The sequence below is a fragment of the Grammomys surdaster genome, unplaced genomic scaffold (assembly GCF_004785775.1).
Source record: "Grammomys surdaster isolate TR1022 unplaced genomic scaffold, NIH_TR_1.0 125876, whole genome shotgun sequence".
NCBI lineage: Eukaryota > Metazoa > Chordata > Mammalia > Rodentia > Muridae > Grammomys > Grammomys surdaster.
Window position 1 is genome coordinate 3,529,349 of NW_021620701.1, and position 12,219 is coordinate 3,541,567.

Below are 12,219 nucleotides of genomic sequence, written 5' to 3' on the forward strand. Positions count from 1 at the left end.
GTGTGTGTGTGTGTGTGTGTGTGTGTGTGTGTGTGTGTGTGTGTGTGGAAGAGAGAGAGAGAGAGAGAGAGAGAGAGAGAGGGAGGGAGACCCTCTCCCCTCCTTGGCCCTTACCACCTGCAGCAGTAGTCCCTGAGGTGAGGAGAACAGGTGGGCTGGCCCTGCCTCTTCACTGGCTATAGCACTCAGGAGAGCAGTTCCTGCATCTCATCGAGGCAGCACAGTAGAACTGGCCCTGATGGAGGCCCTGGTGGCACAGGTAAGGAGACCCTAAGGGTGACAGCAATAGAGCTGGCCCAGACACTCATCTGGCATGAAGAGGTGAGTGGATTCAGGGGTAACACACTTCCCCTCCTTCTTCACCACCTTCAGTAGCCGAGAAGAGTTCAGTTCCCTCACTGGCTATAGCACATGGGACAGCGGGCTCTGTACCTTGCCTGGGTAGCACAGTGGGGCTGGTCCTAATGGCCAAGTCCCCAGTGAGCCAGCCCTGAGGGTATAAGAGCAGGAGAGCTGGCCCAGCCCCTCACAAGCTGCAGCACTTGAAAGAGTAGGTCTGCACCTTAACTGGACAGCACAGTGGAGCTGGCTCAGGAGGCATGGGTGCAGGTAAGCCACCCTGAGGATATGAGAACAGGAGAGATGACCCTGCCTCCTGCTGATGGTGACACTGGGTAACCTAGCCACAGCACTGCTGGAGAGCTCGCCCTGGTGGTGCTGATAAGGCAGAGCCAGCAAGCTGACAAGCTCAGTTACCAACCAGGCCCAGATCCACAGCTCTGAATGGGCCCATCCCAAAATCTGTATCATCTGTGAATGGTTGGGACACATGAAAGGGACAGTCCTGCTGTTCCAAAGCTGCAGGATCTCCATGACACAGCACAACAGCAAGTAACTGGGAGAGTCTGGATGCAGATCCAATATTGATGGTATCATAGAAGCCAGAGCACTTGAACCAGACCAATGACTCATTGAAATGAACAAATATACTCAAAATACTCAATGAAAAAAATACTCAATAAAATTCTTGCAAATCAAATCCAAGAACCCATCAAAACAATAATTCACTATGATCAAGTAGGCTTCATCCCAGGGACGCAGGGATGGTTCAATATACAGAAATCCATCAATGTAATCCACTACATAAACAAACTCAAAGAAAAAAACACTTGATCATCTCATTAGAAAATGCTGAAAAAAGCATTTGACAAAAAACAACACCCCTTCATATTAAAAGTCTTGGAAAGATCAGAAATTCAAGGCACATACCTAAACATAATAAAAGAAATATACAGCAAACCAATAGCCAACCTCAAATTAAATGGAGAGAAACCTGTAGAAATCCCACTAAAATCAGGGACAAGGCTGCCCATTCTCTCAATATTTATTTATTCAATATAGTACTCTAAGTTCTAGCTAGAGCAATTAGACAACAAAAGGAGATCAAAGGGATGGATACAAATTGGAAAGGAGGAAGTCAAGATATCATTATTTGCAGATATGATAGTATATTTAAGTGACCCAAAAAAATCCACCACAGAACTCCTAAACCTGATAAACAACTTCAGCAAAGTTGCTGGATATAAAATTAATTCAAACAAATCAGTAGCCTTCCTCTTCTCAAAGGATAAATGGGCTGAGAAAGAAATTAGGGAAATGACACCCTCCACAATAGTCACAAATAATATAAAATACCTTGGTGTGAATCTAACCAAGCAAGTGAACAATCTGTATGACAAGAACTTCAAATCTCTGAAGAAAGAAATTGAAGAAGACCTCAGAAGATGCCAAGATCTCCCATGCTATGGATTAGCAGGATTAACATAATAAAAATGGCCATCTTACCAAAAAGCAATCTACAGGTTCAATGCAATCTCCATCAAAATTTCAACTCAATTCTTCACAGAGATAGAAAGAGCAATTCTCAAATTCATCTGGAATAACAAAAAACCCAGGATAGCAAAAATAATTCTCAACAATAAAGGGACTTCTGAGGGAATCACCATCCCTGACCTCAAGCTGTACTACAGTGCAACCGTGATAAAAAAAAAAAATCCCACATGGTATTGGTAGGCACAAAAAGGTCTGTCAGTGGAATAGAACTGAAGACCCAGAAATAAACCCACAAACCTAAAGTCACTTGATCTTTGACAAAGAAGTCAAAACCATCCAGTGGAAAAAAGATTTTTAACAAATGGTTCTGGTTCAACTTGAGGTCGACAGGTAGAAGAATGCAAATCGATCCATTCTTATCTCCTTGTACAAAGCTCAAGTCCAAGTGGATCAAGGACCTCCACATGAAACCAGATACACTGAATCTAATAGAATAGAAAGTGGGAAAGAGCCTGAAACACATCGGCACAGGAAAAAATTTCCTGAACAGAACACCAATGGCTCTGGCTGTAAGACCAACAATTGACAAATGGAACTTCATAAAATTGAAAAGTTTCTGTAAGGCAAAGGATACTGTCAATAGGACAAAATGGCAACCCACAGATTGGGAAAAGATCTTTACCAACCCTATATCTGATAGAGGGTTAATATCTAAAATATACAAAGAACTCAAGAAGTTAGACTCCAGAGAACAAATAACCCTATTAAAAATGGGGTACAGAGCTAAACAAAGAATTCTCAACTGAGGAATCTCGAATGGCCAAGAAGCACCTAAAAAAATGTTCAACATCCTTAGTTATAAGGGAAATGCAAATCAAATGATCCTGAGATTCTACCTCACATCGATCAGAATGGCTAAGATCAAAAACTCAGGTGAGAGCAAATACTGGCAAGGATGTGGAGAAAGAAGAACACTTCACCATTGCTGGTAGGATTGCAAGCTGATACGACCACTAGGGAAATCAATCTGCAGTTTCTCAAAAAATTGGAAATCATTCTATTTGAAGTCACAGCTATACTATAAATCCTGGCCTTTGATCTCAGTACTTGGGAGACAAACACAGGGACAGATATGTTCTTTGTGGGTTCAAAGCCAGCTTAACCTACAGAGCAAATCCAAGTTAGCCCAGGCTATACAAAAAACCCTGTGTCAATAAATAAAAATTGTTTTAAATTGTTTTGATTATTTTAAATTATCAAAATGAAAGTGGTTATAAATTTTATGGTTGTGACGTTTTACAAATCCTCTATGAGAGAGGTCAAAATAGAGCACACCTAAATAAAAAGGGGGCTGTTAAATTAAATCGACCTATACTTTTGATTACTTTGGGCTGCTGGACCAAGGACATGCTATTTTGGGAGAACAGTTCTAAGTCTGTTGACAGGAAAGAAGAAAAGGTTTTGAAGTTCTTCCAAAGTAACAAGGCTGAGATTTTACAGAAGAAGACACTCCTGAAGATCTTTACTGCTGCCTGGTGTTTGCCCTTTTAGGTAGAATTTATTTAGAAGTCTGACTCAAGTTAAAAAATATTTTTTAAAAAAAACTCTAAAACATCTTTTCATGTCTTTCCATATTTTTATTTCTGATATATTAAATCCTCAGATAGCTAAATTTTAAAGGCTTCTTTTCATAGCAAAAGCTAGATGAAAGTGGGAACATATGCCAATTTGGAAAATAATTTAATAAACATGCTACAGATGTTTAAATGATTCAACTTCATTATCTACTGTTTACTATAACGCAAGACAAATGAGGTATAAAGAAAGGTTAAAAGGTATCTCTAGTTTTCCAATGAAAATTTTAAAAAGAGGGACAAATATCAAGTACCTCATTTATCTTTCACAGCCTAACTTTAAAACAAACAAATGGCTAACTCAGTATCTTATGACAATCTTTAGAAGACATATCCACTAACTCAGAAGTATCTAAGGCAACTGCACCCAAATTGGTGGTCTTCAGAAATTACCTCAGAGACGCTAACACAGAATGTGTCTAGGTTCTACCCAGTACAGATCTGGTAATCTATATTTTTAAAAAGCTACTCTAAGAACTATGGTAATAAATGAGTCAAAGTCATACTCTTTTTAAGGTACAAGTGGGAGCCCGGGAAAAAGTTGCATAGTAAATGCTTATAAAAATAAATAGGAATTTTTTTGTAAGGGCTAGGAACATAATTTACTGCAAAGTACTTGACTAGAGGGTAAAGGTTCAATCTCCAGAACCACAAGGGAAAAGATACATACATATGTTACATACACACATATATTATTACATACACACATATATTACATATATTACATACACACATATATTACATATATTACATACACACATATATTACATACAGACATATAGACTTCTCATTTCAGTTATAGAAGCTAGATAAAAAGTTATTTTTTTCTTAACTTAGAAATCACAAAAGGAAATGTTAAACAAAGTATTAAAAGCCAAATGTAGCTATTTCAGTTTCAAGGAAGAATACCTAGCACTGAATTTCCTCTTTTTATCAAAAATAATTCGTAAAATAAACTTTCCTAGCTGTGGTATTAAATATACCTTCAGTCACCATTGGAACTCCTGCCATTCCTGCTACTGAAACAGAGACTAAAGAGATGGCTCAGTCACTAAGTGCTTGACCTGCAAGCATGAGAGCCTGATTTCTACCCACAGCATCCTCATAAAAGCCTGGTGCAGTTGTTTGTACCTGTAAGAGCAGTGCTGGAGAGGCAGAAACAGGAAGATCCCTGAGGCTTTTTGGCCAGTCAGCCTATCAGAATTAATTAACTCCAGATTCACAAAAGATCTTACCTCAAAAAATATGGTGGCAAAGGACTAAAATAAATACCAGATATCATATAAACCCTCACATACAAATGCACGTGCATCCCTTTACACACACGCACGCACGCATGCACACACGCACGAGTTAGGTATAGTGGCTCCTGTCTGTAGTCTCAGCACTTAAGAGACAAAGGCAGCCTTCCTACCAAGATAGATCTCATTAACTGTAAAGGAGAATAAATCCTTCCCTTCTTAAATTGCTTGACAGTATTTTGCCCCAGCAAAGAACAGTAGAACAGTCTCACTGTTCTTTGAAAACAAAAATTCCCTGTGGTGAGCAACCTTTGGAACTGTTAACACTCCATTAACAGTTCATTAGGCAAAATAGTGCCATAAGAGACCTAGGTTGACCATCTAGGAAGAACAAAAGAAACAAACAAACAAAAAAGTCCCCTCCTCTTCAAATGGCAGAGAAGTCTTTCAGAAAGCTAAAGATAGTCCCCCAATCCCCAGGGAAAAAGGCCCTAATAAAAATCCAGACTGCAGAAACCTCCATCCAGGATTCATTCTCTAGCTTGTTGGTTATTTGTGCCTGGACAACACACTTTTGCCCTGCTCAAGTTTTTCTAATAAACCTCTGTTTGCTTTTAAAAAAGAAAAGTAGGCAGAAGCCTGCTCTAAATTCAAGGCCAGTCTGAGCTATGTAGTGAGTCACAGATAAGCCTATACTACAAAGATCCTGTCTTGCAAAACAAACAGGAAAAAGTATGTATCTTCACTTCCATTCCTTAAGACTTTACAGGTAGGTATCCCTAGCTGGCCAGAGTGCTAACTAATATGTGGCTTCTCCTAATAGTTTTTGCACTAAGGAGAAACAAATAACTGTTTATACACAAATATGTACTAACACACATAAAACAACAAAAGGCTTTTAATATTGTGTATCTCAAATTATACTACAAAGATTGATATTTCTTCACAAATTTTAAAATGAGCTCTGACACAAAATAGAAATGAAAATCCTAATCAGTATATCTTATTTCTAACTTTAACTTTATCCTTTAACTTTCTTGTCTCCACTGAAAAAGATAACTGGAAAAAGAGAGAAAAAGAAAATATTTTAAATCCCCCTCCTAAAACAAATGACCTTCATCAAATTTACAACGAAATTAAATGATTGTTTTAAAAACGTATAGTAACCAAACAAAAAAAAGAGAACCAAAATATGAGTAGACAAAAAAAAAACTTGTAATTAGTAATATGCCATAGATAGCAGTTCCAGCTTTTGATAGGTATATGTTCAAACCACACCGGCATACCTGTAACATTAGGTCCTCACTAAGAGCAGGCAACACCTTATTTTTATTATTTTGCTCTTGTGAGTCCTTTCTGAGTTTGAGTCCAAGCTGAATCACAGGAGAATGCATGCCTGTAATGAAATATAATTAATCAATATCTCTCAATAGTTTTATTATTCTACTTTTAGAAGAATTCAAGAATTTTATAAATACTATAAAATGTCACTAAAAATTATTTGACAGGAGACTAACATTATATATTATTAAATGGTAGGGTATATGCTTAGCATACATGAAGCCTGGGTTCAAATCCTAGCACAGTCCAAAAAATTATACATCATATTTCCTTAACTGTCACTTTTATATGTCAATATTTTTAAATTATTACATAGTAGGAGGTAATGCTGCATTGAACAAAACAATGTTTGACATTTCTTGGCCTCAGGATGAAGGAATACAATGAGTATGTGTAAGCAATTTTTATACACTGGTGCTGGGGATATGTCTTAGTAGCTGGATATTTGTCATTTTGTTAAAGCAGCCCTAGCTACAACACACCTTGTCATTCAAAATCAGTTGCCTCAGAAGTAACTCTATGATTTCTTCAAAATACACTACGAGCTTAGGATATGAATGTACTAAAGGCACAGAAAGTCACACAGATGAATGGCAGTGAAAAACAGGCACTTACATAGAAATTTACATTTAAATGTATATAGAACTTAATGTGCCATGGCCCAGCAAGACAGCTTAGTGGGTAAAGCTGCATCCTGCCAAGCCTGAACCTTAAGTTCAATCCCTAGAACACACATGGTAGAAGGAACGGACCAACTCCTACAAGTCATCCTCTGGCCAATACACACACACTGTGTGGCACATGCCTTCCACATACACACACAAATAAATAAACAACTTATATTAGTTTACTATAACCATAGTGTTTTAAACAGAATAAAATGGAATATTCAATAAATTATATTAAGACAATGAATTTACTTGAAAAAATAAATTAAACACTGACAATATCTAGTAAAAGGTTTTCTCACCTTTCTGCATCCCATTTATACCAGAATGAAAACAGAACTCAGATCTAAAAGTTGGGTCTTGATTCAAGAGCAACCTTTTGAATGCAAAAAAAGAAAGCAGTTTAATTACATATTTCAATAATAGAGTAACATTTTAAGTGTTGTTTTTATAATTTAAATTGCTAAAATTCTCTTATACTACTATAAATATTAATATTTCAAAACACTATTTAAGAAACATATACTTTAATACAGAATTTATCCAAGAAGAAAAATGTCCACCTAGTCATATTCATTTTTTCAAATATTTTGTCATTATGTTTGATTTAGGGGACAAGGGATAGATAGTAACAGTACTTGATTGTCTTAGGATTGTCCTAGCTATTGCTGTGATAAAATACCACAATCAAGTGTAACTTTTGCAAGAAAAGATTTATTTCATCATCAAAGGAAATCAGGGCAGGAACCTCAAGATAGGAACCAAAGCAAAGACCATGGAGGAGTGCCGCTTACTAGCTTGCTGTCCATGGCTCAGCCTGCTTTCTTATACTGTTAAGGACTACATGCCCAGAGGTGGTGCTGCACACAGCGGGCTTGACCCTCCTACAGTCTTCTAAGGGTGCACATTAATACCCACAAGCACATATGCAAATGTTTAAGAGGTGCCATTCCAAACAGTGAGCACAAAAATGCGAGTTTTGAAAAAAAAAACAACTAGGGTCAAGGAGGAAATATGAAGGACTCTTATTACTGTGACTGAATGAAAGTCTTCTAAATTATGAGACAAACTTCAAAATTTCAGTTATCAAAATCACAGCTGTATGCTGTGGCTCATGCCTATAATCTCAGCACTTGGGACACTAACACTGGAGGAGTCATGAGAATTCGAGGCTAACCTGGGCTATATACAGTGAGCTACAGGCCAGCCTGGAATAAGATTCTTAAAACACCAAAATCACACACACACACATACACACACACGCACATGCACACATTCCATTGATGCAGTATTTTAATAATGAAATATTATTAAATAGATTATTATTATATTAGAATATTATTAAATATCTAGAATATATTTAGAATATTATTATATTTCTAATATTAAAAATATGAAACACTGAAAAGCATTAGCCATTAAAAAAGGAGGGTAATTAACAGACTGAACTGAAAGGAAATTTTTCAGGTTACAATCTGATTGAAGATTTGAAGCAATTTTCACTGGCTATTAAAAGTATACTGAATTTTTAACAATGGAGTTTCAATTTTATGTGTATCAGACGCTAGCAAACAAGTCCTAACATCATGCTGAGAAAATCTAATTAAAACATGCTTTCAACATAGTGGTCAAAAAACAGTATTTAACAACATTGGGCCTTCATCAGTAGTAGAATCTCTGTTGTGGGACAGCTCTTGACCCAAACTGTTACTTTCATATGCTAATTTAATGTGACTATTTAAGTCTTTGTCTCTTAGGCTTGGTTTTTTTGCCAAGTTATTTTACAACCACATAAATACAGTGCTAGTGTGTTCTTGAGGGACAGACTCAACCTATCTTTCAGGCTAATTAAGTCCAGGCAGCCATTCATTGTATGTGATTCTAGCACTAGAGAGGCTAAAACAAAAAGACCTTGAGCTCAAAGCCAGCCTATGATAAATAGAAAGTCTTTGTTTTTTAAAAGGGACCTAAAGATACAGTATGAAAAATTAGATAGTCTGATTGCCCAAGAGAAAACCAAAACAAAAACTAAATATTTCAGGGATTTGAAATACCAAATGTCAAGATCTAAAAAGCACATCAAAAAGGAGGTGAGGGAGAAATTGGGGCTGGCAAGATGGTTCAGAAACCAATAAACGCACCAGCTACCAAGAGTACTTGGCAGAGATTCCTCAAACTTGCACTATCATCTCCATCCCCACTAGTACTTCCTGGTCTTTTTCTCATCATCTCAGTCTGGAACTGATCCTAAACCTAAGCTCTCCTTGGAAACAGGAATCCTTGCTTCATTAGTAAGTTTTAAGTGGAAACTTGTTATACTTATAGAATCTTAACCCCTTCCCACCTCAACTCCTGAACTACAATCCACAATTTAACAGGATCCAGGTGACTCAAAAACATATATATATAAATGCCCTAGTCTAAAACATGCAGAGTAAATAGAAATCTGATCAGAATACTCCTCCACTTAAAATAGCTTAAGTACCTGGCAGCGGTGCCACAGGCAAGCTTTTAATCCGAGCACTCAGGAGGCAGAGGCAGGCAGAGTTTGAGGGCAACCTGGTCTACAGAGTTCCATGACAGCCAGAGCAACAGAGAGAACTCGAGTCAAAACAAAACAAAACAAGAGAGCGGCATCAATATACTACCAAGGTCTACACAGGATGTCCATGGAATGGAAAACCAGAACAAGAAAGCAGCATCAGTAGACTACCAAGGTCTACACAGGATGTACAGGGCCTAACAATTTCACCAGTTCCCTTTCATCACGGCATGCCTATTCCACAGTTCTGAAAGATTTAACTGCTTATACATTCCAAAACACATAACTCAGTGCTCTTCCATCTCTCCATCTGCACCCTTCCACTTCGGTATCCAAGAACACCACCTTCTCTTCCTATGGTTAATTCTTAGATCACCTTCAAGCTTCTGATCAAAAGCAAAACGCATTATTGTGTGACGTAAGAGTTCCTCTGGGTACCCAAACCCACATCCCTGAACTCCACATTGAAGACTGAAATGCTTCTTCAGGCCTAGTTTTCACAAAGGTAGTGGCTTTGCTATTTCAACCTTTTTTTTTTTTAAATTCATGTGTCTAACACTGAGAAAACACTCAAAAACAGCTCTGATAAGATTAAATACCTTTTCTCTTTAAAGATATTTTATTTATTATTTTTTATGTGCACTGGTGTTTTGTCTGAATGTGTGTCTGTGTGACTGTGTCAGTTTCCCGGGAACAGGAGTTACAGACAGTAGTGAGCTGCCATGTAGGTGCTGGGAATTTAATTCGGGTTCTCTCGAAGACCAGTGCTCTTAACCACTGAGCCATCTCTCTAGCCACATTCTTTCTAATAACACTTTTCCAGTTTGATACAAACCTGTCTCCCCAGTATAGTTCTTAAAAGAAATCCTGTGAGCCAGGCAGTGGTGGCGCATGCCTTTAATCCCAGCACTTGGGAGGCAGAGGCAGGTGGATTTCTGAGTTCGAGGCCAGCCTAGTCTACAGAGTGAGTTCCAGGACAGCCAGGGCTATACAGAGAAACTCTGTCTGGAAAAACAAAAACAAAAACAAAAACAAAAACAAAACAAAACAAAAAAATCCTGTGAACCACCCCCTAGATCAAAGCTTAAGTTTGGGTAAGTCCTCTTTCCTAGCCAGAGTACTTAAGACCCAGTATGAGACATACGGCATTTTAAGATGTCATAAAACGACCACCGCCATCATATTGTTTCTAGCTGGGCTTGGGGGCCTGATAGCAGCGGCTGCTATTTGTAAATTCTTAGCAAAGCTGTCCCCGAAAGCTCTAATCTCACCCAAAAGCTCCGTCCGGCTGGCGGCCATTTCCACTCAAAAACCACAGAAAGACTAGCCCGACAGTGGTGCTAATGGGATTCACCTTCTCCAGGGAAGCTCCTCATCTTCCAGTTCGTTCTCTGTCACCGACCCCTCAATCATTGTCTCATCACTGTCAGAGTCTGAGGCCTGGGCACCTTTCTCCATCTTCGGCCCTCACTCAAGAGTTATTACTCTTCCTCTTGTTCCCTCTTATCGGCAAGCAAAAGGACGCTTCGTGGGAAGGGGGGAACTGAGAATTTAAAATAAAATTAAAAAAAAAAAAACTAACAAAAGGAAGGCCTCTCTCGGCGCTGAGGACGCCAAAACCTGCACAGGATATGCAGCATGGTGGTCGAGGCGCGGGCTACCCAGCTCGCGCCACCAGAGCACAGCCGCGCCACACGTCAGGGCTGCGCGCGCAATCCCAGGAACCCGCCAGGCCCAGGGGCCCAGGCCCCGCCCCCAGTGAGCCGAGGCCCCGCCCCTGGTACCAGGCCCTGCCCCTAGCTCCTGACGCTCTTCCCTGGCTATCCGGCTCCCCCTCCCTACTCAGGATATATAAAGGCCATGAAGGTAGCCTTATGAGTCTGGTTTGCTCTGAGATTCTGGTATACCAGGGTGTGGTCGGACCCCCAAAGCTGGTTTGCTGCATTTTGCTAATACTCCTGGTTCGATTATCTTTTGGCTTTTTAAGTCAAGGTGTCACAGAGTTCCCTAGGCTGGCCTTCGTGTCCCTTCCTTCATGTTACCTTCCTGCATGTCTTTATGACAAGAAGTTCAAGTCCCTGAAGAAAGAAATCGAAAAAGATCTCAGAAAATGGAAAGATCTCCCATGCTCATAGATTGGAAGGATTAATATAGTAAAAATGGCCATCTTGCCAAAAGCAATCTACAGATTCAATGCAATCCCCATCAAAATTCCAACTCATTTCTTCATAGAGTTAGAAAGAGCAATTTGCAAATAACATTTGCAGTAACAAAAAACCCAGGATAGCAAAAACCATTCTCAACAATAAAAGAACTTCTGGGGGAATCACCATCCCTGACCTCAAGCTGTACTACAGAGCAATAGTGATAAAAACTGCATGGTATTGGCACAGAGACAGGCAGGAAGATCAATGGAATAGAATTGAAGACCCAGAAATGAACCCACACACCCATGGTCACTTGACCTTTGACAAAGAAGCCAAAGCCATCCAGTGGAAAAAAAGACAGCATTTTCAACAAATGTTGCCAGTTCAACCCAAGGTCAGCTTGTAGAAGAATGCAAATTGATCCATTTTTATCTCATAGTACAAAGCTCAAGTCTATGTGGATCAAGGACCTTCACATAAAACCAGATACACAGAAACTAATAAAAGAGAACGTTGGGAAGAGTCTCCAACACATGGGCACAGGAGAAAAGTTCCTGAACAGAACATCAATGGCTTATGCTTTAAGATCAAGAATTGACAAATGGGACTTAATAAAATAGCAAAGTTTGTGTAAGTCAAAGGACACTGTCAATAGGACAAAACGACAACCAACAGATTGGGAAAAGATCTTTACCAATCCTACATCTGATAGAGAGCTAATATCCAATATATACAAAGAACTCAAGAAATTAGATTCCAGACAACCAAATAACCCTATTAAAAATGGGGTGCAGAGCTAAATAAAGAATTCTC

At 38.9% G+C, this 12,219-nt stretch overlaps 1 protein-coding gene across 1 annotated transcript in view; it reads right to left on the reverse strand.

Annotated features, from left to right (window-relative positions):
• Positions 1–10,717, reverse strand: part of Ankrd31 (ankyrin repeat domain 31) — a 171,945-nt gene extending 161,228 nt beyond the window's left edge. Inside the window, exons 1-3 of the mRNA XM_028752046.1 lie at positions 10,614–10,717; positions 7,020–7,093; positions 5,995–6,104 (exon numbers count right to left, since the gene is read on the reverse strand). Of these exons, the coding sequence (XP_028607879.1) occupies positions 5,995–6,104; positions 7,020–7,093; positions 10,614–10,717 (288 nt within the window). The remainder of the gene's footprint in view (positions 1–5,994; positions 6,105–7,019; positions 7,094–10,613) is intronic.
• Between the last annotated feature and the right edge of the window lie 1,502 nt (positions 10,718–12,219).